This window comes from Macrobrachium rosenbergii, chromosome 56 (genome assembly GCF_040412425.1).
Source record: "Macrobrachium rosenbergii isolate ZJJX-2024 chromosome 56, ASM4041242v1, whole genome shotgun sequence".
Taxonomy (NCBI): domain Eukaryota; kingdom Metazoa; phylum Arthropoda; class Malacostraca; order Decapoda; family Palaemonidae; genus Macrobrachium; species Macrobrachium rosenbergii.
In genome coordinates, this window is record NC_089796.1 from 18,052,382 (window position 1) to 18,078,915 (window position 26,534).

The window sequence follows — 26,534 nt, forward strand, 5'->3', positions numbered from 1 at the left end:
TATATATATATATATATATATATATATATATATATATATATATATATATATATATGTATATATATATAAACAGAGGAAGTTATTTAAATCTTTTTGGCATTACTAAGAAAGCTGTATACATATTCGGTCATAATTCTTGAGCGCCTACTTTTCCAGCAAAGTTTCTAACGTGAAACGGAAATGGTTCTTCCCTTAACAAAAAAAAAAAAAAAAATCATTTCATGCTTGTGCGTGCCCAATTGTAATGCCCGACGAAAGAAAGAGAGAACATTGTCACATGCTTTTCAAGTTACTTTCTAAATAAAGGTTTCTTAAAATTTAATAAGATATCGCCAAGAAATCTAAACTTCTTATTCTCAGTATTCTGAAGTGCCCGCGTTACGAACCTCTTCACACAAAGCAATTTTGCAATATTCTTTCACTTGCTTCTGAAGATGATAACTTAAACTTAGCTTCAGACATAAATATAAATTTGGCATGGAGTTCAACACTTTGTTCTTGAGGGTAATTTACAGTTTTGCTTCATGATTCCAATTCTGAGCTAGAGCTCAATTTGAAACAACTTTCCCCTAATTTGCTACTGAGGATAATTTCGCATTTTGAATATGACAATTAAGCTCCAAAACCGGAGTTCATGGCAATAACGCGGGCAGAACAGAATACTTGAGAACACCTCTGATCTACTTCGACGGTACTTACTTCGAAATCTCTTGAGTGAGGGATGAGAGCGCCCTCTCTGTACCACTGGACTGTCGGAGCGGGTGACCCAGTAACGACGGTGTTGAAACGCACGCCTTCACCCTCCTCGACGGTCACAGGTTCGAGGGTCGCTACCGTGGGTGGTTCTTCAACATGTTGGGGTTGGACCACCTGCAGTTTAGCTTCAAGAGTGCACTGGAATTGCAAGGAAGGAAGAACTATTAATGGCAAGGCTAAAAATTGGTATTCTAATTCGAGGTAAAATTATTCTGTCGAACCTTTTATATATGTATTTCATCCAAAGGTTCCAGGATTATATCCAGACAAAGGGTAGATAAAAACCAATATTTTTAATTAATTTGACATTGATTTTGCTGTTTTAGTTATTGTTTACATTATACGAGTAAACACACATACATATATACATATATTATATATAGTATATATATGTATATACATAATTGAATGTTTAATTACACAGGACGACACAAGAAATCCAATAATCATTAAATTTTTCTCACCTTGCCAGAATTATTGGTTGCAATGCAGTAGTAAGTGCCTTCATCCTCAGGGAAAGCCTGAGAAATTTTCAGGGCATAATGGTCTTCATCAGAAGTCATTGAGAAATATTTGCTTTGCTTGATGAGCTGTTTGCCCTTGTACCATTGTATTGTTGGTCCTGAGCAAAGATAAAAGAAAAGGCATTAGAAATCTTGCAAATATCAAGGTAATCTTTTCTAGAGAAAAATTTCAGTCTAAATTACATAAACAAAAACAAGATAAAAAGTACAAACTGATTGTAATTACTCACTCGGAGACGCTGAAATGATGCACTCGAACACAGCGCCTTGTCCTTCTTGGACGCTCAATGACTTGAGTTTCTGCTGAATCTGTGGTGGTTGTGGGGCACCAACAGGTGTTTTTGGGTGTTGCGGGGTCTTGGGTGGACGAGGTCCTACGACCTCTACAGTTGCTTGGCATCTTGCTTCACCTGCCTTGTTGATGGCCACACACTCGTAAGAGGCACTGTCCTCCGGCACAGCCTCGATGATCAGAAGAGTGTAGTTATCGTCTTCTCTGACCATCTTATGATGTGAGTCCTGTGTCAACTTTCGGCCATTCTTTAACCAGTAGGTGTCGATGGGCTGGGTACCATGGATTTTGGAATCAAGTCTCACTAAGTTGCCAGGTGTGGCATGTGTGTCTTGGATTGTCTGTGTGAAACTTGGTGGGATAACACCAGCGCGTGTTTGTTTCTTCTCTTCAACCACCAGATTTGCTGAGCACTTGGCCCGTCCTCCCCTGTTTTCAGCGACACAAGCAAACACGCCAGAGTCTTCCATGAACACTTCGCGAATGATTAGGATGCTACGATCGCCAAAGGTATGGATTTGGAAATCAGGAGAGCTTGTGATAGGGAAGTCTTCACGATACCATTGGATGGTAGGATTAGGGTCGCCATCAAACTCAACATCAAAACGGGCGCCTTCCCTTTCAAAAGCTCTGCAGGGCTGGATCTTCTTGGTGAAGAATGGAGGCTTGGCAGGCTTCTGAGGTAGGCCTTGAACGACGCGCTCAGTTGTCTTGCCTTTGTGCTCCATTTCAGTGGTCTCGGTTGCCGTGATCTTCCGAGTGATTTCAAGATCACCCTGGATTTCCTTTTGGGTCTGTTTTTGGGTTGATGTGTGAATCTGAAAGGAGTAAGAAAAAATGGTTGGTACTCATGTTTAGAAAACTAAAACAAACTTTTGCAGGAAATATAAGACACACAGTGATAAACACATTTATTTTAAAGGCAGGGGATACATTAATATCAAAATACCGAAGCTGAAATTGCTATAATTATTTATTTCACTACATAGATATGAGACTTACTTCTTTGCCATGGACGGTGGATTCTGAAGGTTCGGGCTCCCTGTGATACATAGTGGAATCGTCCTGTTGGACATCCTTGGATTCCCTTTATATAAAAAGAGAGTGGGTAACAACACAGCCCAAAACATGACAACTGACAAACAAATCCAGCTAAATTCTCATCTAATTTCAGGGAAAATTGTGAAAGAATATTTCATTACCGTGACAGTTTCCTAATAAAAACTTACTAAATCGGGGGTTTAAACTGAGCAAATTTCTGTAAATGAAATATGCCAGTAGTCCTTTAACAGATAATTCTTTGTATTTTGTGCCTACTACTAAAGGATAATGTCTACTGACCTGTATAGCTGTATAAAGAGTATGATATTGTTTCTGTGATTAAACTTAAGTTCATTCAAAGGGCTTCAAATGCTAAAATTTTTGACATTTATGGAAATTACACTGTAACTTTGATCAGTTACGTTTTATAGTTGTGCATTTTACATTTTAGTACTAAACTGATGATGTTAGTGGATAAGAGTTTCTTTTGTCACCATACTGAGTTGAAGATCAACTACAAATCCTAAGAGCTCGATAAATGTTTGCTAACATTACTACTACTACTACTACAACTATTTCTACAGGATTCGTATGAGCAACTTAAAAGAACGAAAATGCATGCAAGCAAGTCTAACATAATAAAAACACAATGAGCTGCAATAAAATATCATTAATGCCATGAGTTTCACCTCTAGTCTTAATGAAGGAAAAAAAGTCATACAATCAGAGACAACACTGTGTTAAATCAACCAATACCAAATAAATGTAACATGTTGATCAAAATCTTTTCTGTTTAGTGTAGAAGGGTAACCAAACTACTCTTAGGGAAACTTGGAACATATACGGAAAATGGGAGTGATATACTGGGTTCTGTAAAGAAATCCTTCAACGTGGGTCCTGTGAATTTTCGGTAAGAACAAATAAACAAAAACTGACATAAGCACAATATTCACGAGCAGGAAGTGGTTCAAAGTGTTGTGTAGACTTGCATATCTTAAGTGCATAAAAACAGAATCCTAATGATGTCTGATAAAAGGACAATCAAAAGAGCATATAATTGTAAATACTGACATTCAAGTGGAGAGAAAACATTTAATTGCTTGTTTTAACCTCATTTATAAATGCTCGTAAATACCGCCGTAAATAATACAAAGAAAATCATATAATCAACCCAAATGAAATAAAAGTTTCAATTCAATCAAAGTAATAAGAACCATCGAACAAATATGCTAATAAAATAAGAGAAATTAAAACAAAAATAAACATGAAGACATAAAAGTTGGAACCAGAAGCTCACACTGGAGAGCTCTGCTACATTAATTTCTTCTGCGGCCTTACAACCAGATGCGCCGCCTTCGATGAATGAGATTCTTTTTTTCTTCTGTCGAGAGTCAAAACGACCGTTAGTTCCTATCATGACACGGTTCTAGGAGGCCACCTGATCAGCAACCAACTCTTCTAGGCCAATATCCCTCTAAGCTAGGTAAATAATCCTCTCTTCTGAGTCAACAGACAACACCCTTAAGTCAACTTTCATCTCATTAAATGACCCTCTTGTAAATCAACAACTCATTATTTCAAGTCAATAATTCTCTCACGTTAACTTCAAAGCCTTCCTTGATAGGCTCAAATGTTTACTTCTGTTTGGCATAAGTTCTATAAAAGTGAGGCTGGGAAAATAATAGGACATTGCAGCTTGTCTGCCATTACAAAACTCTGAATGAATGAAGTATTTTGTGCACGATATTCAGTTCCTTCCTTCTCTTCATCTCATATTTAGAAACTCCTTCAAAATTTTAATGAATCCTTTAAAAACATACTCATCTGATCTCATAAATGATTAGGTGTTTAGGGTTGCCGATCAGGAGAAATCCTAGAAGAAACGCCTTCCTCAGTGAAAGTCAGTTGGTTCTTCATAGTCAGATTTCACAGGTTTCTCTAGTCTTGCTGCGGAGTCAATGAGTCCCTAACTTGGCAAACATCTCAAGCAAAAGTCTAGAGTGACTGTCGGTTCATTCGTAAGGTATTCGAAAATTGTCTCATGAATATGGTACAGTTCTCCCTCATCGTCACATTTCACGGAATCCTTAGTCTCGCAGTAGTCAAAGGGACTGCAGGTGTAAAATTTCAGGAAATCCTCTAGTCTTGGTGCCATGTCAAGGGTGCTCAAACTTTGCAAAAAACTCAGTGCCAGGTCTTGGAAAAATGTCTTACATGAATATTACCAGGTTATACTGTTTAAATGCACTTCGCCAAGTGGATTTCTACTGAATTCTATAAACAACTGTGCTTTGTGAATTCTGAATTAATGAAGGTACTGCATAAAAACATGTCAAGGAGAATAGTAATTATGTAGTCACTGTCCACTTATACTTTAGATGAGTGCAAAAGTAAAATATCATTAAGAAATGCTGATTTCACATGGAACTTCAAAATCATGCATAACTGGAGTCTGAAAAATGTTTCATATACACTTATGTGTCAAGGTGTTTGGTCAGAACAGCACCTCCCTTCTTGTATAAATTAAAAAAAAAAAATTAGTTGTATTTGAAGATATGTAACCTAACAATCATATTACTTTCTCCTTTTTAACTAGAATGCTAACATTATAATATAGAGCACTGAAGGTGTTACAAGACAAAAGAATTTCTTGACACAGGAATTGTTGACACTTTGAGATGTTCCCAAACTTGATTATTACCATGAGCAGAGTTTTTCTTGGTTTAAAAAGGCTTGTATTCATTCGAATTTGCCATGGAAGTCCGCGACCAGAAAACGATTTGAAAAATGTATGAGAAAATTTCCTAAATTTACTTTAACTGATATTCTCATATTGTGCATCACATAATATGGTATTGGTTGACAAACTGTCCACCGACTATTCCTGTTTTTGTACAGTGTTTCTATGTGCGTGAAACTATAATCTTAAATGTTAATATGACTGTGCATTAGTGAGCGAGTAAGTGAAATTATCTAAAAGAAAATGTAGAAAGAATGAGCTAGACTTCTACACAGATTAAATTGTTTTTATGTCCGCAAGTTCCTGTGATACAGTTCTTAGAATACTTTACTGTTCTGAGATTTTAGGTATCACTATAATATCCATTATCTTTTATGTATCATCAGATACAAAATCATTTTTTTTGGTACAGTATGTATAACTGAAAATGAATATAGCTGCCCAACAAAGTCTGAATTTCACACGAGATTAGATTCTTCCAAAACTGAAATTTTTAGATATTGCTTTATTTTGTTTCTTAGGAATAGCTGCAGCCAATTCTAAGAATTTACTGTAATGTAGTGTAACTGTACGAGGATCTACTATATAATGTGGGACTACTGCTTTTTACGGAATGTGAAATTCCACTCTCAAAATAACTTGTCATTCTTGAGTGAATAAATAACCGTCAAAATACAGCTGTGTAAACCAATCATAAGAAATTTCAGAGCAAAAGCCTTAGATATTTAACTGAAAACTCCATATTAAGAAATTACTAGCTCGTAGAAAGTAAGAGAACTACAGTACTAAAGCATAATAAAAGTAAATCAGACAATGACACTTACAGAGATTCTTCATAGCGAGATGCCATTCCCTTGGCGAGTGAATGTCTGCTAGCTTGCTCGACTGGAGATGCAAACATATGTCCTTCCTTATGACGACCCTTAATCCTCTGTGTGTTCTCAAGCTGATGGGAAATGAATGAACATTTATGCATCAATATTCTGGGTGTTCCCTTGGATGAGTCTTCTAAAGAATTCCATAAAGGTAATTTCCAAAACATTATAACTGCTCGCCATGGATAAAAAGTAACGACCTAAATAGAAAACAAATAACGTTTACCACATGATAGACACTTCTTCTGTTGTATTAAAGCCAGATCATATCAGTCTGTAAGCTTTTGGTGGTAATCAAAACAAGCAGAATGAAGACTTACCTCCTTAATCTTTTCGCCAGCATTTTTGCTTCGGGCCAATTTCTGCCATTCTGTCTCTTCAGTCTTATCAATTGGCCTGGCCATGTATTCACCAAACTTAGATTCATGGAGGATTGAGTATTCACTGTCAATCCTCTCCTCAAAGGCTCTGTCCAGTTCTGATTCCTGCCTCTCTCTCTGGTAACTCTTGAGGTCATAGTCATACCAGGCTACAGAGATACCAAAAAAGTTAATGCCCAACCCTCCCGCCAGCACGGTAGGGTGCATGCGCCTTACCACCACCGATTTCTGGCTAACAGGACACAAGATACTAAAAAGGGGGGTTGATCAGACAGGGTATAACGACCAGGGATGTCTGGTGCAATCTAACGGAGTGACTGGAGGAACTCTAAGGGAAAGATTTTCTACTTTTTAAATCTAAAGGTGATAGATGCAGCACACAGGTATTGCAAAAGGTGACAATACTTCAGTTACATAAGGTAAGAGCACATGTGTCATCATGAATATTTATATATCTATATATATAAGGTGTGACTGTACATTTATTACAAGAGCTGATGTACTGAAGAAAACATTATATATACTGGAGCTGTTTACAATGTGAATGGATGAAGAGAACGAACTTCATATTTATATATATGCAATCTGATATTACACTGGCATGTACAGTTTATATATGAACAACATGCAATGGAGACAAACATGAAGTCAGAAGAATAGCATACACATAAAACGTACACAATATCAGAATAGAGTATTAGAAAAACCAGGGGCAAGTAGCAAGGCCTTTGTGAGTTATCATCGTGGGCCCATTTAGTAAATGTATCAACTAGTTAGATAAAATGTAAGAGGTTGAGGGAAGGATGTGGGTAGAACTAAATCAAACAAAGCTATGGAGAACACAAGCGTTTTGAACTAAAGAACATACCCTGTAAACCCTTACCTTTAGCAGACTTACCAAATAATAACATTGAAGAATAAATGAAGAAATAAAAAGGGGAGGAGGAATGTGTTTGAGGGCAATGATTGTTAGTTTCAGGTGATAAATCTGCATAAAAATACATTTCTGGTGTATTTTTCTTGATGCGTTTTCATCATACACAAAGGTGAGTGTAGCTTAAAATGTTGTTAGAGCAAATGTACAGCAGATTTTGTGACAGCATAATTGTCCCCATCTGAATTTCCCGTCAAATCAAGTATAAGTGATTTGGGAACTCAGTTTCTCTTGACATTATCAAGTACCCTTAGCTTTTGCTAACGGGAACCACTAGAATCAGGATTCAGAGGAGGTGCTAATCATGTCTCATCACATGAATATTTTGTATAGATTCTAATGAAGAGAGAGCTTAAGAAGCATAAGATTAATGTTGGCCTCCGCTGCTACAGTATCAGCACCCAAACGTCCTTAGTAAAAAATATCTATAAATCCTGAAAGAGAAAGGTATTACTAGATGTACAAGCAGCAGTTTTTACCTAGAAGCGATAGAAGAGCATGAGTGGAATGTCCCAAGATCTTGACTCTAACAAGTGACCCATTATACAAGATCACAAATGGCTATGCAATACTTGTATATGGGACTGTTAACCGCAAGACCGGAGAATTAAGATCAAGAGCTTCAAGCAAGGAATGCAACTTACGTTTAGGAGAGCTCTTGAGGACTGCACGATAATCATCTTGCCTAGGCTTCACTGTGAGGTCACAGCTTGCATAAGCTTCACCAAGAGAGTTCTTGCAGATGACTTCAACCTTACCATTGTCGTACTGACGAGTCTTGGGAATGTCTAAGTGGAACATACCATCATACCAGATCTTGAAACGGGCACCCTACATTAAAAAGATAAGAAATATGTTAGTATTCAGCACTGCCACAAGAAAAGTTTGCTTAAAAGTTAATTATGTTTTAAGATAACTAGTTTAATTTCAGTTAGTGAAGAATTTTCTTTTTTCCAAAGGATTAAGATAAACTTTTCCTGTACACTGATAAGAGACTTATGGAATAATCTCATAAACTGAACAACATCCTTCTGTTATTTAACTTAATAAAATTATATAAAGTAAATCAGTTATGTAGATTCCAATTCAACACAAATGGAAACTCAACAGGCATTGCTTTAAAAATGCACGACAAACATCAAATGACAATAAACTCAAACATAACTGTCATGGAGTTTTGCTATCTTAAAAGAATTCGTAAGCTTTTCTTTTATTTTGAATAATTACAAAATTAAACTGATTTTTTGTTATAAAAAAAAAAACTTACGCTCATGGCTGTGCTGCCATTCACCATCCACATGACTCTTGGCTTAGGATGACCTGATACACGGATACTGAAGCGAGCCCAGTCTCCTTCTTGTACGACTAAGCTCTCTGGCTTCTTCAATACTTCTGGCTTCACTCGAGGCTTTTCCTCTTCAGTGGCAGCTTCTGGTGCCCTGGAAGAAAAAGAAGAGCATTTTAAGAACTTGTTTCTGTAAATTTACTTGCTAAAGAAAATCTTCATGTATACAAAAAAGGCATTAATTATTACTATGATATAAAACATTACTTACTGTTGCCAGGAAGCCTCAAGTTCTCTGATCTTGTCAAGAGACTGCATTCCTTTGGGAATCTGAGAATCATAAATGACACCTGGACGTCCTTGAGCCTTGAGGGTAGCTCTGGTTTCATCCATACCCCACTTATTGGTAGCTCTGCAGAGGTATTCACCAGAGTCTTCACCAAATACCCAGTTCATGATAAGAGCAACGTAACCAAAGTCATAAATGGGGGTAAGGCGATTCTCTGTTGAAGAAAAAGTAAATATGACCTCAGTAATGTACAGGAATATGCTACTATGAATCTCTTATAAATTAGAAATAATTATTGTTTCTAGTTTTTATTCAAATGAATGTATACGAATTTCACTTGTTTTAGTTTTTGAAAAATCATTGCTATTGTAGTGACAGTATAGTCTACTCACTATATGGGAGAGGACGACCATTGAAGAACCATTCAACCTTCATGTTGGGATCACCAACTGGAGCCAACTGGCAGTCAAATTTGCATTCTTCCATTTCTTTGAGGTCCTTGACATCTTTAATGTGTGTGACAAAACGAGGAGGCTGCCTCTTTTCAGCATCATAGATGTCCTCAGCAGTGAGCATAACCTCTTTGCAGTACTTCTTCAAAGTTTCCTCCATTTGTGAAGCAAAGTCTTGACCACTCTTCATTCCCTTTGGAACCTGAGACTGGATAATCACAAGTTGGCTTGCTGTTGAAGTAAGAGAGAAGATTAAAATTCACATTGTTCATTCTAGTAATGTTGTTCAGATTTAAACTCCTTGAGGTCAATGACATTAAAATACTGGAAAAAAGAGTACCTCCTTATTGATTTTATTCATTTTTCAAGTAGTAATATTACTACCATTTACATTTTTCATACTTTGAAATAGATTAAAAATACAGTAACTGCAATTTTTAACGTTGAAGCTATTTTGAACATATGTATTTGCAAAGTAATAAACATTAAAACAATGTTATCTACCAACCTCTAGATTTCAAAGTAGCTCTTGTAAGATCTTGACCAAGCTTGTTAACAGCACGACATGTGTATTCACCGGAATCTTCAGCATATGTATGAAGAAGCTCAAGTGTGACATGACCAAGTTCAAACATAGTCCTGAAGCGGGAACCAGCCTGTAAGGGTTTTCCATCCTTGTACCACTCAATGCGAAGGTTGGGATCATTGCGAGGCTCTACTCTGGCCTCAAAGAATGCTCTTTCACCTTCTTCCATCATTTGGTTCTTAATAGGAACTGTGAATTTAGGAGCCATCATTTCAAGATCAGCTTCATATTTCTCTGTCAATGGACCTCGTTCCAACTCCTTGAGCTTTTCAGCTGTCATTCCCTGAGGAAGCTGGGTGCTAAGATCCACACCATGCTTAGAGCGAACATTCATAACTGCTTTAGTGGTGGCCATTCCCCATTTGTTGGTAGCACGGCAAATGTACTCACCACTATCACGTGCAAAGGTCCATTCTAGATCAAGTACAACAAAGCCGAAGTCATCCATCATATGTACACGAGAGCCAGCTGCAAGAGGCATTCCATTGTGGAACCACTCAATTCTCATGGAAGAATCACCAACAGGCTCTACTCTGCAGTCAAAGTGAGCTGGTTGACCTTCAACCAAATCATTGATGTCTTGTAGATCAGTAACAAACCTTGGTGGAGCTGGTTTTTCTTCCTCTATTGGAGCTGCTTCCTTCTTGTACATGCTCTCTTCAAGTTTCTGAATAGATTCTGTGCAGTCCTTGTACCTCTGAGTAGCCTGAGGCTCTAGAATAATTGAGCTCTTGCTGGAAACAACAAGCTTGCATTCAACAGATGCTTCACCATGCTTGTTAATTGCTCTGCAAGTATAAGTACCACCATCTCTGCCATAACAATTGGCCATTTCAAGGATAACATATCCAAAATCATTAATAGTCTTGATGCGTGAACCTGCTGAAAGAGGTCTTCCATTGTGATACCATTCAACACGAAGGTTTGGATCACCTACAGGGAGAAGACGACACTCGAAATGAGCAAGCTGGTTCTCTAAAATCTGGACATCCTTTGGTGTTGTGATAAACTGTGGAGACTGCCCAGCATCTGTTGGTGTTGGCATATCAGGTGACTTAATCATAAGGCCTTCAAGCTCAGCAATTCTTTCCATGCCCTTCTGCATAGATTTTGGTAACTGACTTTCAAGAATAATAGACCTCTTACCTTCACATTTAAGATAGGCCTTCGTTACAGCCTCACCATAGTCATTGTAGGCTCTACACATATATTCACCAGAGTCTTCTGGATAGATTGGAGATACCTCCATGATCACAAAGCCAAAGTCGCAGAACTGGCGAATACGAGAACTATACTTCATGGGCTTGCCATTCCAGTACCATTCCACCTTCAGTCGAGGATCATCAGTGGGAACTAACCGAGCTTCAAAGTGAGCATTTTCACCCTCCTTCATGCTATCGATATTACTTAAGGGAACTGTGAATTTGGGTGCCATGCCAACCCTCTCGGCCATGGTAGTGTCTTTCCTCATCCAGGCTGAATCTTCAAGAGTCTGAGTTTCTGCAGTCCACCTACCATTTCCTTTGGAATTTGAGGAGTCAATATAAGATTTGTCTTGCTGAGGCACTTGAGAGTGGCAGATGTCTTGTCTTCACCCAGCTTATTAACAGCACGTGCTTCATAAACACCTGAGTCTTCTTCATAGCAGTACAAAATGTCAAGGATGACGATACCAAAGTCATGGAAAGTCCTGTAGCGGTGGCCAGAAGGCAGTTTCTTTCCATCTTTGTACCACTCAACAACAAGGTTAGGGTCATTTACAGGCTTCAGGCGAGCTTCAAAGTGAGCACTCTGGCCTTCAACTAATCTTTCGATGTTGGAGATCTGAGTGATAAACTTAGGTGGCTCAGCTGCTGTAGGTGAAGTAACTGCCTTGAGATCAGCCTTATGACCTTCAAGTGCAGCAATCTTATCAAGGGAACCAGGCTGGAGAGAATCAGTGTAGACTCCACCCATGCCATGACAATTGAGGAATGCCTTGGTTGTATCTTCACCATACTTGTTGGAAGCTTTACATAACCATTCACCAGCATCATGATTCTGCAGGTAGGCAATGTCCAGCACAACAAATCCAAAGTCACTGACAGTCTTGATACGAGTAGCATTGCGCAAAGGCTCACCATTATGGAACCATTCAACCTTCATGTTAGGATCACCAATAGGAATTAGGGTGCATTCAAAGTGGGCTGAGTCTCCATCTTTAAGGCCTTCCAAGCTCTGGATATGAGAAGTGAATTTAGGTGGCTGACCATGAGCACGATCCACACATTCAAACTTGACAGAGCATTCAGCTGTGCCCCACTTGTTAGAAGCACGGCATGTGTAAACACCAGAGTCCGAGATCTGAAAAAGAGTTGAAGTTGCTATAAATGTTCTAAAATAGTAATGAATATATTACTTCATTGATAATTGCAATAAATCTACACAAAAATAAGAAAACTTCTGCAATTCAATTATTCATCAATATCAAGATTCTTACCTAAAGGAAAAAAGCTTACCTTAGAACCAATGATCTCAAGGACAACCATTCCAAAGGCATAAACAGTGCGTACTCTATGAGAGGCCTTGAGTGGCTCACCATTGAAGAACCATTCAACTTTCATCGACTGATCACCAACAGGAGTAAGCATTGCCTCAAAGTGAGCAATCTCACCTTCTTCAATGTTGTTGAGATCCTACAAGTCAAAATGAAAGAATATTTGAAAAATGAATATAAAACAAACAAGTTATACAATTTAGAAATTTCATCTAATATTATCATTGTTAAAGAGAATTAACTGAAACATCACATCTTAAAATGACTTCATTTCAAACGTTCAACAACAGCTCCTAAATAAGAACATTCCCTTTAGAAGATTATTCTAACCTTGAATGGTACAGTAAATACAGGTGGGTGACCCTCCTCATCAGGCAGTTCACGGTCATCACGGCGCAGTTTGTTCTCCATACGCTGAAAGACATGATTTTTGAAAATAAGAAATATCTTGGAATAAATAAATTTTGTTTATTCATTTAACCATCAATATGCTGCATTTATGTCATTCACAATAATTTTATTTTACAGTATTCCATTGTCAACAGAATTCCAGCCAACAAGAGGTATTCTTACATGAATGGCTTCAAGTCCAGCTTCTCCAGCAGGGTGCTGTGTGTCTTCGATAAGGACATCCTTGCTTCCCACCACAACTGTAGTTGTACAGTATGCTTCTCCAGCCTAAAATTAGTAAGAATATATTATTAATCTGAATATTGTGAGATATACAATGTCTGGTAAATATAAAACCATAGTTTTGCATGTTATTGACTGACTGGTTATGGAGATGCTTTAAGCCAAATTACAATAGCTCTACCTTGTTGAAAGCACGGCAAGTGTAGATGCCCTGGTCACGTTCATAAGCATCGCTAAGGTCAAGGGTTACCAGACCAAAGTCATAGCTTGTCTTGTAGCGAGAGGCCTGCTCCAGGACCTTGCCATTCAAGAACCATTCGATCTTCAAGTCAGGATCTTGCTTAGGCTCCACATTGGCCTCCATATGCAAAGCCTGAAAGAAGTGGGAACATAATTATATATTTACGTTTGTTCCTTTTAACTATACTGGCATGAATATTTATTATTATTTCACGGCCAAAATTTCTTTATCTTTGCTAATCTGCCGTATCCGCTATGTTTTTTTTGTGTGTATTTAGAGGATGAACTGTCCAAAAATAAAAAGGAACACAAACCTGGTTCTCATTAAGAGAGAAGTTGGTCTGCAGAGGCCTGACAAAGAATGGTTTGGGGAAGGTGACTTCCTTTTCAGACATCTGCCTCTGGTACTTCGCCCAGTAGGCACGCTCAGCCTCTTCAACCTGAATGGAAGAGAATGTAGTCTTAAATTTCCTGAATATAACATATTTTGCACACTCAGTAGACTATGCATTGTTTTTGTTACTTGTGCTATGTTTACATTATTTAGAACGCTCTTGCTAAACTTTTTTATTTTCATCCTTTTATCCTTTTTTATTTCTGCTCACCTTTTCAAGACCAGCTCTGCCCTGCGGGTGCTGGGTGTCGAAATAGAGATTAGCCTTGCTCAGACACTTGAGAGTGCCTGTGGTGGAGGCTGAGCCCTTGGAGTTAGTGGCGCGGCACATGTAAATGCCGGAGTCTTCAGCATAGCAGTGGGTACAGTCAAGAGAGACAAACCCGAAGTCATAAGTTGCGGCATAGCGGGAGGCGGCCTGCATTGGCTTACCATTGATGAACCATTCTAAAAGAAAAAGACACTTTTAGGGAAAATTCTAGCAACGATTATTTGTGGACAAATTATTATGATGTTCTATTTTGTTTTATTTTCGTGTCTAAAAGTTTTCCTTTTAAAAAAGACAGTTAACAGAAATGTCACTGTACCCAAACATTTTTTACATGATGACTAAGATAAGAAAAAATCTATAAATTACCAATCTTCATGGTGGGGTCACGAGAAGGTTCGACCTTGCACTCAAAGTGAGCCGTGTCACCCTCACGACACTCAACGTTGTTGAGGTGAGAAATGAACACAGGAACATCATAAGTAGGCTCTGCAGGAGCTTCTGGGGCTGCTGCGGGTTCTTCAAGCTTGGCAATCTTGGAAAGAGCTCCTGGATGGACAGACTCACCAATGAGCCAATCGCGGTCTGAAAATTGTAATGAATGTTTAGATTTTAATTCAGTCCGTTGCAATGTGAAATGGAAGTATGAAGTTCTTTATGTTTACTGAAAGTTTATATAAGAAACAGGTTTTAAAATATATATAAAAAGAACTAAGTCTTCAATGTTTGCCATCAACATCATTTTCCAAAGATTTCTGCAAAAGCAGTAGAAAGTTCCCCGGAAAAACTTCATAAAATGGACGTTTTCAAAAGAATGAGACAAGTAATTCCCACATTTGCTTACCGAAGACCTTGATGTTGCAGGTGGACACAGCTTCTCCCACTCTGTTAACAGCCTTGCAGGTGTAGATACCGGAGTCATTTTCACGAAGGCCAGAGATCTCAAGAGTCACATGACCGAAGTCAAATGTGCTGCGAACTCGAGTACCTAAGGAGTCGAAAATAAGATTAAGCATTGATTAAGGATGAAATGAGTTTAACTTATGGATCACACATATTTTGTTTGTTGAAGGTCTTGTTACTGATTTGATGTCGCGTACTTGGGAATCTTCCTTGTTTTTATATAAATAAACATTAAAGAATATGGTACATTAAGGTAAATTTGATCCCAACAATGAATACAAAAACTACTGAAACTTCTTTCGATAAAAATCTTTACAAGTCCTTACATATCATACCATGGAAAAATTGTACATACAGTAATATTTTGTAACTGCAAAAGCACCTGCAAGAAACATTTGCAAAGGAAGCCATGGCCACTTTGACCAAAAGCTATGACATACACTGAATGCATACATAAACATCAAAGGCTGATTCCACATGCAAAGATTCAGTCAACATGCAATATTCCCTTTAACTGGCCCTTTACCAAGCCACGAAGCCATTTCACTGAGTGATACATTTTACTACAAGCCATAATATTGTTTATTTCACATTGTCTATCTCCAGAAGATTTACGATACATGCATAAAGTAAAATTTAATTTAAAGAACATTTTAGCTGCCATGTTGCATTTTCTAAAATGAGAAAGAAAGGGGCTGTAGCTAACACCAACCCTAAAGCCTTGAGTAAAAGAGATCAGGTCAGACATAAATCATTGCAATTTTTTTTAAAGGAAAGAAAGGCAAAATTATCGTTTATTCCCTCGCCGAAGCTTTAACTCTGTAACAAGACGATTAACCAGTGCCTCTTTGCATTCATGTTACATTCTCATGAAACAATGCTGTTCATCCTTTAGTAGCATATTTGTACAGTTATCTGGGTGATAAATAATCCCAAAGTCCCTGATAAATATAGAGAATCACAAAAAGGCACCAGTTAACTGAAAATGAAAGCCTCTAATAGATCACCTTGGAAGAGGAAAGCGAGACAAACACAGTACCAAGTACCCAGCCATGGGAATGAGTGCCCCCGATAACAAAACAGGTATCTTGAAGCAGGCATTTCTTATTTAAAAAGAGAGAAGGGGACATTGACCCCTATACGTTGCTATGTATAGAGGAATGGGAGCGTTCCTTCACCAATTATGTATATTACACAAAATGGAATAAGTTCAATGAATAATACCTTCGTTGTAGGATCCCACTATGCCTCCAGGACCTGACAAGATCATAAAGAAGATAACGCGAGGTGTAGTCAAATGCCGAAACTAATTCAAGGAATTGTGGGGACTACACTGTGTCTATAGCTCTAACAATTGGACACTTACAAAAGGAAGGTTACATGAAGCTGTGCTCTAAATATTCCCTTGCATCTAAAATAGGTAGGGCGTATAATCATTTTTAAAGTGAAACAATGAAAAAAGAGAAACGTTACATATTATCCTGGCTGTCAATTATCAATCAGTGTACCACTTTTCGAACTTCTCTTTGGTACAATTTTGATAATATAGAATAAAACAAACATTTCAATCAACTTCATAGAAAATAGAGCACACCTTACAACAGGGAAAACAAATAACTTGGTCAGAACTGGTGCCAAATGTCATCATGAACGCAAACTATCATTTGTAGCTTAAGAATTCCCATTGTAAGACATTTCTAGACTACGCGAAGTACTAGAAACTGAACTCTTAGGAAAAGTTTTACTCTTTAAAATAAAGTTGAAACTGAATTGTAAAAGGGCAATTTTTAATGGCATCAGTTCTAACTGTACCCAATGAAATAGGACGATACAATAGTAGGGATGGTGGAAAAGCTAACTTGTCAACCTCCAACTACTACACACTAATAGGCCTACCGTGCATCTGGTATTTATGTGTTTACCCATATTTTGTCGACATCCCAAAGAATAGATTTGTGTGTGTCATGTGTATTTAACAATAAGTGTAGAAGTATCCAGGTAAGTTTTAAGCAGATATTAAAGACGCTAAATATCACCAGATTTTATTTACGAAACTGTCTAATAATGTGTGAAATCTTAATCAGCGACAATCGCACACGCAATCTCTGCCGCCGATGCCGTGAGTATTAGGCCAGTTTCATCACTTGATGTTTGTATATGTTGGTAGTTTTTATTTGTTATGTAATTCATTGCACTGACTGGGAAGGAGTATTTATTTTTATTTTATGGAATTTTTAGTTTGTAAAAATCTGAAGACATTGAAGCATCGACTAGCAAACTTGGACATCTCACATACCAAGTTTAGGTAAAACACTAATCTAAAATGCTTTTTTTTAAAGTTCAAGGTCAACATTTTAGAAATTCCACAAAAGATGAGGCAATGCATTAGAGACACCATTTATAATGCACACGCATGTAAAAGGAAAATTTAAAAAATAAAAAAAACCGTCATTCCAAAGGAAACCTCGAACATAACATTTACCAAGTGTCTTTTTAAAGTCACTGTTTACTATGAAATGCTAACAAGGACAAAAAATGTTATGTGACAGAAAAGAAATCAATTACATGTACTCTTCATCTATAAAGTCATCCTTGATTGAACATTCTGTAGCCTAACAGTGACAAGAATCCAAAAACAAAATTTTAAAGAAAAACACTGACACAATTAAAAAAACGAAAACATGGGTCTTCAGACCACCAAATTTAGTAAACGACACATCAACCGATTCGTCACTTCTAAAAGCTTGATAAAAAAAAGGACAGTTACCAATCGTTTTAGTAACGAAATAAAGCAAACCCACGTTCTGACAAAATGTCCTCCCATTCTTTCCATACCTGTGGCCAGCTGGATGCCATTCTTGAACCATTCAATGCTGAGGTGGGGGTCGTGGGCGGGCTGAACCTGGGCCTCTAAACGCACATTGCCAGCTTCCTGTGGAGTAATAAGGCAGATTTTTATTGTCAAAAGTCTCATATCAAGCTCCAGATGGTGTAAAGGTGAATACAAGTATCAGAATCCAAGGCTTATGTAAGTAAAAATTTACTACATAAAGCACTGCATCTCATTTAATTCAACTTGCCAGTAGTTTGTTAAGCATTGCACCTCTTCAAGGTATCTACTGGTTTTGAGTTTCTAAAAAAAAATAAACTTTAGAAATAAAAAAAATGCTTCCACATAATTTTGTTTAAAAAACTTTTTATTTAACATTCCAGTATTTCTCGAAGACATCCACTCATATCTCGCAAGTTCCCAATAAAGCAATAATGCACATATTTATCTCAAAGACTAAATAGCTAACCAACTAAACCAACTAACTAAACAAATAAGAAATAAAAAAAACACGTACCTGGAGGCGTTCGTGGCTTTCCAGATGTTTGGTGAACATTGGAGGCTCCAGGGACTCGGGTGAAGTGGGCGTCTCGGGGACCCTGTTCCACTGAGTTTCCCTAAGCTTGATGGTTTCCCATCCGGGATGAAGGGCGTCACCGAGAATGCTGTCCTTAGCTATAGGGAGAAAAGAAGGTTACAGTTATTTGGGAGAAGTAAATGGTGACGCGAGAGTCAGTGTTAATAAATGGAAAATAATCCAACAAACTGATTATGAACTAGGGACACAATCTTCTGTTTCATACAAATCAACATTTCATTAGAGTGTTTAGACCATGGAAATATCCTTATAACAGCAGCTCTGAGGTTACTGTTTTGGAGTACTGACTTTCATCAATGTTTTCCGTTATATACTGCAAATACTACCTCTAGCAATGACAATCAGATCTTTCACTTTTGAAAACCCAAATGGATGCCTAACAGAACACCCAAACACCTTTAAAGAATTTCTTACCAACAACCCTGGTTGTGCAGGAGCTGACTGCCTCTCCGGCATTATTGATAGCTTTGCACATGTAAACACCAGAGTCCTCAGCAACAGCCTGCAAGATGTCAAGGGTTACGTAGCCAAAGTCTGCTGTAGTCTTGAACCTTGAGCCTGTGGAAACAAAGAATTATATAAGAATATTTCATTGTTAGGTGGAAGCGCCTATGTAAAGAATACAATTTTAAACATTGGCGTCTCTTTAAAAAATGGACTGAATATTCTTTTTTATTTCCATTATATCAAAATCTGGCTTATAAATAAAAAAAGAAAAACAATGACAGATGATATCAAGCTTTCTTAACATATCCAATAACGGTGTTCCCATTCATCTTTTAATGAACTTACCCATCTTGAGTTCGACTCCATTGCAGTACCATTCGTATCTCATGCTGGGGTCACCCACAGGCACAACACGACATTCATAGTGAGCACTCTGTCCCTCCAGAATCTGGGAGGGCCCGGTCAGCGTGGAGGTGAAGACGGGCTTATCATAAACCTGGAAATTAAGTTAATGCAAGTCATTCAAAACAGCGCTAAGAAATAATTTCTCAGGAGGTCATGCCAAAGAAGTAACTTGGTACAAGAATTTTGAAACATTAAAATACTTAGAACTCTAATGCACTGCAACAAATAAAACAGAATATATATATATATATATATATATATATATATATATATATATATATATATATATATATATATATATATATATATATATATATCACTGTTTATATAAATGAGGGAAAAAACATTCACAATTTGTGTTCAACACCTCAGGCCTCAAATGTCATATATATACGAACAAATACACGAAAGATACACGGAAAGAGTAAAATGACAAAATGGAGATGAACTGATAAAGCATTTTAAAGCTGCAAATACCGCACAGAGTGAGATGACGTACCTTATCACCCTCATCTTCCTTTCCGACCAACTTGCGTTCCTCCAGAGCCTGGATCTTGCGCATGCCCTCTGGGTGCTGGCTGTCAAGCTGGATGTTGGCATGGGCTGAAAATAAAATACAGCAGTGCATTTAATCACCACCTAAATGTTATTATTTGTGTTCTCATAACGACACTGCTAACCTAAGCATTCCTGAATTAACTACAATAATGGACTTTAACATTTCCAAAATGTCTCTGGCGAATAGCGAAAATGGTTATATATAAATAAATATACAAAAACTAAACGAAGACTACTTTACAAGCGTCATTTCAATGCCCATCATACTGTTGTTGATGTCTTTCTACATTACAAGTTCCATATTTTTCATGTATATTAAATACATAAATACAATTGTCCTGAAACTTCCTCTATTCCATAACTTTCTCCTTTTACAGGATTTTTACACCTATTCTAAATGTCCATGGACGATGACCACAGTCGTTGAGACGCCAGTTTAAGAAACTAAAAGCCAGTTGGCTAAATACTTACATCTAATCTTAATGGAAGCAGTAGTGACGGCTTCACCGAGGTCATTGAAAGCACGGCACATGTAAATGCCTTCGTCATCGGCACGTACGCCTGTGATGTCAAGGGCCACGTAGCCGAAGTCATGGGTACGGTTGATTCGAGAGCCTGAGGGAGACATTCGGAATTAGAATCCCTTACAAGCAGCTCTTAGAAAAATTACAGCCTTCGTTTCACGAACAAAAATGAGAAACTTCTTCCATTTAAAGACAATCTTAACAGACAAAAAGTGTGTGCTTTTACTGATGTGAAATAATTTTTGAGCCACTGATAAAATACTCTGAATAAGTTTCATCTTTGGTAACTTTTATTAAGGCACCTGCATCGTGTATTTATTCATTCTGAAATGGGGTAAACTAAGCCAACCCAAAATTGTTCTAAGGAAGATGCCATGCCTAAATAATAATTATTTTTTTTATAGATAATAAACAGTACATGAGGAATATCACCTAATACATAATGCAAGAGTTTTAGAACTATATACGCAAATGCGTTGGCTGTGACGGAATGATTTTATAACTTTGGTTTTTCAATATCTGAACAATGAAGGCACGCCAGAAATGTAAAATTTAATATCAAATTTCCAGTTATATAAAACTACTTTTCATTCTAATGTTCTCGGGTCATTAGCATTAATTCCTCTTATACACTTACTTGTCTCAATTGGCTTTTCGTTTCTGAACCATTCAACCTTGAGGTTGGGGTCTCCAACAGGAATGAGACGGCACTCGAAGTGGGCTGTCTCTCCCTCGGTCAAGTTGTCCAGATTCTGAAGTGGCTGAGTGAATACTGGGCGCTGGAAGGTACGGGTTTCTTCTGAGACCTGAAGAAGAGAGCAACAATTGTTGAATATATAGATACAGTATTTCGGTATTTTCTCGTACACATAATCTATTAGGTACAAAGAGTTCTTTTAACAGATAAAAATGAAGTATTTTCTGCAAACTTTAAAACGCAGGAAGTATAAAAGTGGAGAGGAAAATCAACCTTTATGTCAATCAACGCAATGTTTTGTAAAACTCTAGCTAACATTAATAACAAAGTTATCTAACCTGTCGGCCAAACTTGGCAGCATCTTCCAGCTCGCGAATCTTTTCCAGACCCTCTGGGTGAGCCGACTCATAGACGACGCCTTCCTTGCCCTCCACCTTGAAGCTGAAGGTAGAAGTTGCCTCGCCTATGTGATTGACAGCGCGGCAGGTGTACTCGCCAGAGTCCTCAGCGTAGACGGTGGTTATATCAAGGGCGACGTATCCGAAATCGAAGGTGGTATGGAAACGAGCGGCGGACTGTAGAGCCTTGCCGTTGTGGTACCACTCAACCTTCATGCTTGGATCATGCACAGGTTCGATGCGGCCTTCCAAGTGGGCGTAATGTCCCTCGGTGAGCATGGAGACGCCCTGGAATAATCATATGAAGAAGCATTAAGAAAAGAATTCATTATCAGAAAACACCTCTTCGCCGTTACGTTTGGTGCTTTGTTATTTGGCGTAACTTTTTATCCATTACATTAGTCGGACTTGACTTTAAAATATAGTTATGCTAGCAACAATGAATGAATAAACCCAATAGATAACTTCGTTATCAAACAGCAGTAATGGAATAATAAATTAGAATATGAGCGAAAAAAGGTAAATTTACACAACTTGAAATTAATCAGTAAGGCGAAGCGAAATACTTCTTCAGTAATACGAGTATAGCGTCCAGTTACATAAAACATTAACGTACTCTGAGCTCAGATGTGAAACGAGGAGCGATTTGAGGCGCCTCAGACACTTCGATCCTCTCGTATCGTCCACGCTGTTCCAGGTTCTGGATCTTTTCCCAGCCCATGGGGTGTTGGGTGTCCAAGTAGATGGAGCGACGAGCTGTTGATTGGATACAAGGCAAGTTAGTAATTCGTCACTTCATATCAGTACTTAACAAAGGATGTTTAAGGGGAACTAGAAAATCAGAGTAAGCGTTATCAAATTGTATGAACAAGTGTAGCTAATGCATTTATATGAACCATTACTTTGGAAAGGATGTTCACGGGGCTAAAAATTAAAATAAATCATTATCAAATTGCATCAACAAACAATTAAGCTTAATACACAGTTACAGAGAAACTTGAAACAATAAAAGCTCATATTCTAACGTCACAACATATGATACGCATAACCACCAACCGGAGACTTTAACGCTGCAGGAGTTAACAGCTTCGCCCATCTTGTTCGTGGCCTTGCAGAGGTAGTTGCCGGAGTCCTCGGCGTAGGCGTAGAGGATATCGAGGGCAACATAACCAAAATCGTGAGTGGTACGGAATCGGTGACCTGTTAAAAGAAGCGTGAACTTGACTCTCTAGAAGCTGAAACCATAGAAGTCTTTGACCCAGGTTTCATGGAATGGTGTCGCCAGCCAGGCAAAGTAAAAGGCTGGTGACTGATTTCCAGATTAAATTATTACCTGCTGCACATTACTCTACATGAATGGAAGGTTAAACTCAAATGAGGATTGTCCACTTGCAGACCAAACTGATGTAAATCATCAGTAAACCATTTTCAGCAATGGGTAAATAATGCATATCATCTAGCCAAACGAATTGAATCTGAAACCGCTGATCTCTCACCAGCTTTGATCTCGACTCCATTGACGAACCACTCGACCTTGAGGTTGGGGTCATTGATAGGCTCCAGACGACACTCCAAGTGGCACCTCTCACCCTCGACGATGTTGTCAACACTGCAAGAATAGGTATTGCTTTTATAAATAGGCGAGACGCAGCATGGTATAAGCGTCAATGACGGCAGTATTCAAGAAATTTTTACTTAGTTTTGTTCTTCTAATATGGCATATGAATTATTCTATATTGCTTTCCCTCCCCTCATTTAAAACGGTTTCGATAATTAAACGCGGGATTCATTTCCGTAGACTATGCGTGCTACACAAAGACACGCTTTCTGGGTGCTCATTGCTTCTTATAAATCAACTTCATTAGAGAGAATGAGACCTTGCTTTTTACCTTGTAAGGGGAGTAGTGAACACAGGCTTCTGGAAGACAATTTCTTTAGCTTCCTCTGGCCTCTGGCCCATAGCCTCCAGCTGACGAATCTTGCGCATGCGCTCCTCGTCAAGGGTCTCGGACTGGAGGCCTTTCGTACCTGTGAGGGAAAAAGTGACATTAGGGCATAAGATATCAAGTTAGTGCAGGACTTAAGACAGTATAATCCAGTTCTATAATATATATATATATATAGCAGATATATATATATATATATATATATATATATATATATATATATATATATATATATATATATATATATATATAATATTATATATACATATATATAATATACTGTATATATACATACATACATATATTTATAGTATATATATATATATATATATATATATATATATATATATATATATATATATATATATATATATATATATACATAATATCATACATCTGCTCTGATCGTCAATACTAGACGAAAGAACATTTTAAAGTCAATGTTGACAGAACTGAAATCTTCTGGGAACTCGGCAAACACCTCATACGAACCCTAGGCTATCTCACAAATTCACATAGTCACATACGAAAGTATTAGTAAGGTAACTATTTACTCACCTGAGGTACATTAGTCGAACCAACAGCAACCGTCACCTTGATCCCAAAATCCATTTTTGATAGCATGCAAAGACGTCTTAAGATTTTAAGTGCATTAGTAACTTGGTTAACAAATTTCGTCTGATCGCGCTTTGTAGGTCGGCATATTTTCTATTAATAATTCTTAGATTACTTTACGCTATCATTGTGTGAAATCAGTGTTCTATAATGGGCAAAGGTAAACATGAAGGAAGGCAGACGATAAAACAAAAGAGGAACCAGTTTATGGGACAGTCTTACAAAAAAGCTGTCACCTGTTTGTGCGCTATGTGTCATAAATGTACAAAGAAAAACAAAGAGTTTTCCTTCGATGAATCTTTTAAATCTCTGCATTTTACCTGTTGGTAAGTTCCTACAACAATAAAAAAATTCAATAAAAAAAATTAAAGCATCGTTTGACTCTGATACAAGTGAGCTCAAAGATATCACTTTCAGAAAAGTAATGAGTATGAAAATTATTATTATCGGGAACTGAAAAACTAATAAACGATCGTCTGAAGTGACGAATTCTAATATGTGAACAAGACATAGTGTGAAACTGCTAAGCAATATAATTTGCTGTTTTCTACGTGTAACAGTCCTGGTTTGGCACAGCTCCCACCTGCTAGATATCAATTCAACAGCCATCTCTGCTCCCCTTATGGGAATGACGCAAATGATGGATTATTTAAAGCAGCTTCCATATTTGGGAAAACTAAGAGAGGCGAATTGTATTCGTATTAAAAATGCCCATCATTATGATAGTTACACTTGTGTGTGTGTGTGTGTGTGTGTGTGTGTGGCATTGTCTAACTCTGATATAATTGTGTACCAAAGACATTCTCATGTTTATGAACTAACACTGAAATCGTTTATCGTTTCATGTAAACTTCATCTATTGGTTTTCAAATTCATTTACAATTTGAATTCGAAACCGGCATTCGAGTGAAACTAGCTTCTCTCGCCTCATGAAGAAACACCTGAATAGAAGCGCACATCACGTGTATGCATGAAAAGACATATCCCCTCAAGCTATAAATAGCCAAGGCACCGGCGCCTCCCTAATGAGCTTGAGATAAAGTTTAAAGAAATTCCTAGGCAGGTGAGGCAGAATATGTTCGAAAAATATTTCTTGGCAACTTATACAAACTCCAGTTGCCAACGAACGAACCCTTCGGCCCTCTTTTCTCTCCCCCTGTTCTTTTCATAAACTGATTACGTTGGCGTTTGATCTCAGTAAACTATTGTAAAATGATGCAAGAAGAATTAAAAGAGAACAAATCAAATTCAGTAACCCTGAGTACGAACAGCAGGAACCAACTCTCAAGTCTTTATTTCCAATGTAACCAGCAATGAACTGCCTTATAAAGGGAATTGAAAATGCAACGAAGCTTAGAAGAATTACAAATAAAATAATCAATTACACAGACAATCATCTACAACAGGCTTCCACATATAAATGTGTATTTCCAATGTACACATCTGCAGGCCTCCCCTTCCTAAATTAACATATAAATCAAGAATTGTTGAAAGGCTGCCATCGAAAAATTTCCACACTCTTGAAAACATTTTATAAACAAACATGTCGAGAGCTGATGGTTCCGCGATCCATCCCCCCCCCCAACCCCCACCCCCATCTCTCTCTCTCTCTTAGTTGTATAAACCTCTTCCCCTTCCAAGAACTTAACCATATAACCCTTTTCTTCAACCCACTGAGCTATATTCTAATCCCTCGAGTGAACATCTGGACAGATTCTGATCGCCTGCTGCATGATTTGCGTCATCAGCCGTGTGCTCTTTGCCAGCTTCAAATATTTCGTAAGATCTACACCTTGAGGGACATAAAAATGTCACTGTCACCGGTTCACCGATGCTTGGCGTTCCTCAAATGAGCAACTGGGAGTCTTTTTATTTTTATCAATTAAATGATGGCTAATTAAGAAATTACTGTTGTGGAAAAAAAATCATCATAATGTTCTTTTACCAAACGTTTAAGACTGCTTCATAGGAAGACGGGTCTAAAGGTATATTTTTTTCATTGTGTGGCAATCTTTCAACAAACAGCCTATTATTTATCAAGCTCTTAACTATACATTTATAGCTGATGTGACAAAAATAATGAAATGAAGTATATCGTTAAAAACTATGACAGTCTGGTCTCTGTTGTCATGTTCTTCCTACTCGCCTCATAACCAAAGGACGACAGCGAGACTTTAGTGAAGTAAGGGACTTTGAGATGGATAAGAAAAAAAAAAACTCAGATCGCAATCAATTATAAAGCGCATCCCTAGTAACTTCACTCATGTAATTTCTAAATTTGAATGTAGGTGATTGAAAGCTATTCTCAGAAACCTGTGATACTGCACTTTAGCCACGCCCACCATCCCCACGCAACCGCATGGTGATTGGTTGGAGCGCCCTCTCGGG

At 37.7% G+C, this 26,534-nt stretch overlaps 1 protein-coding gene across 1 annotated transcript in view; it reads right to left on the reverse strand.

Moving 5' to 3' along the window:
- Window positions 1-26,534, reverse strand: part of sls (sallimus) — a 177,595-nt gene that overhangs the window by 92,799 nt on the left and 58,262 nt on the right. Inside the window, 33 exon segments of the mRNA XM_067101056.1 lie at window positions 700-894; window positions 1,221-1,378; window positions 1,511-2,390; window positions 2,575-2,659; window positions 6,178-6,299; window positions 6,549-6,757; window positions 8,187-8,373; window positions 8,810-8,981; window positions 9,099-9,330; window positions 9,509-9,799; window positions 10,077-11,651; window positions 11,654-12,497; window positions 12,653-12,829; window positions 13,021-13,104; window positions 13,264-13,368; window positions 13,505-13,696; window positions 13,878-14,003; window positions 14,169-14,404; window positions 14,595-14,810; window positions 15,070-15,213; window positions 16,353-16,385; window positions 17,964-18,060; window positions 18,476-18,633; window positions 18,971-19,114; window positions 19,349-19,499; window positions 19,908-20,011; window positions 20,438-20,581; window positions 21,128-21,296; window positions 21,526-21,873; window positions 22,202-22,341; window positions 22,642-22,785; window positions 23,082-23,194; window positions 23,475-23,613. Coding sequence (XP_066957157.1) covers window positions 700-894; window positions 1,221-1,378; window positions 1,511-2,390; window positions 2,575-2,659; window positions 6,178-6,299; window positions 6,549-6,757; window positions 8,187-8,373; window positions 8,810-8,981; window positions 9,099-9,330; window positions 9,509-9,799; window positions 10,077-11,651; window positions 11,654-12,497; window positions 12,653-12,829; window positions 13,021-13,104; window positions 13,264-13,368; window positions 13,505-13,696; window positions 13,878-14,003; window positions 14,169-14,404; window positions 14,595-14,810; window positions 15,070-15,213; window positions 16,353-16,385; window positions 17,964-18,060; window positions 18,476-18,633; window positions 18,971-19,114; window positions 19,349-19,499; window positions 19,908-20,011; window positions 20,438-20,581; window positions 21,128-21,296; window positions 21,526-21,873; window positions 22,202-22,341; window positions 22,642-22,785; window positions 23,082-23,194; window positions 23,475-23,613 — 8,114 coding nt within the window.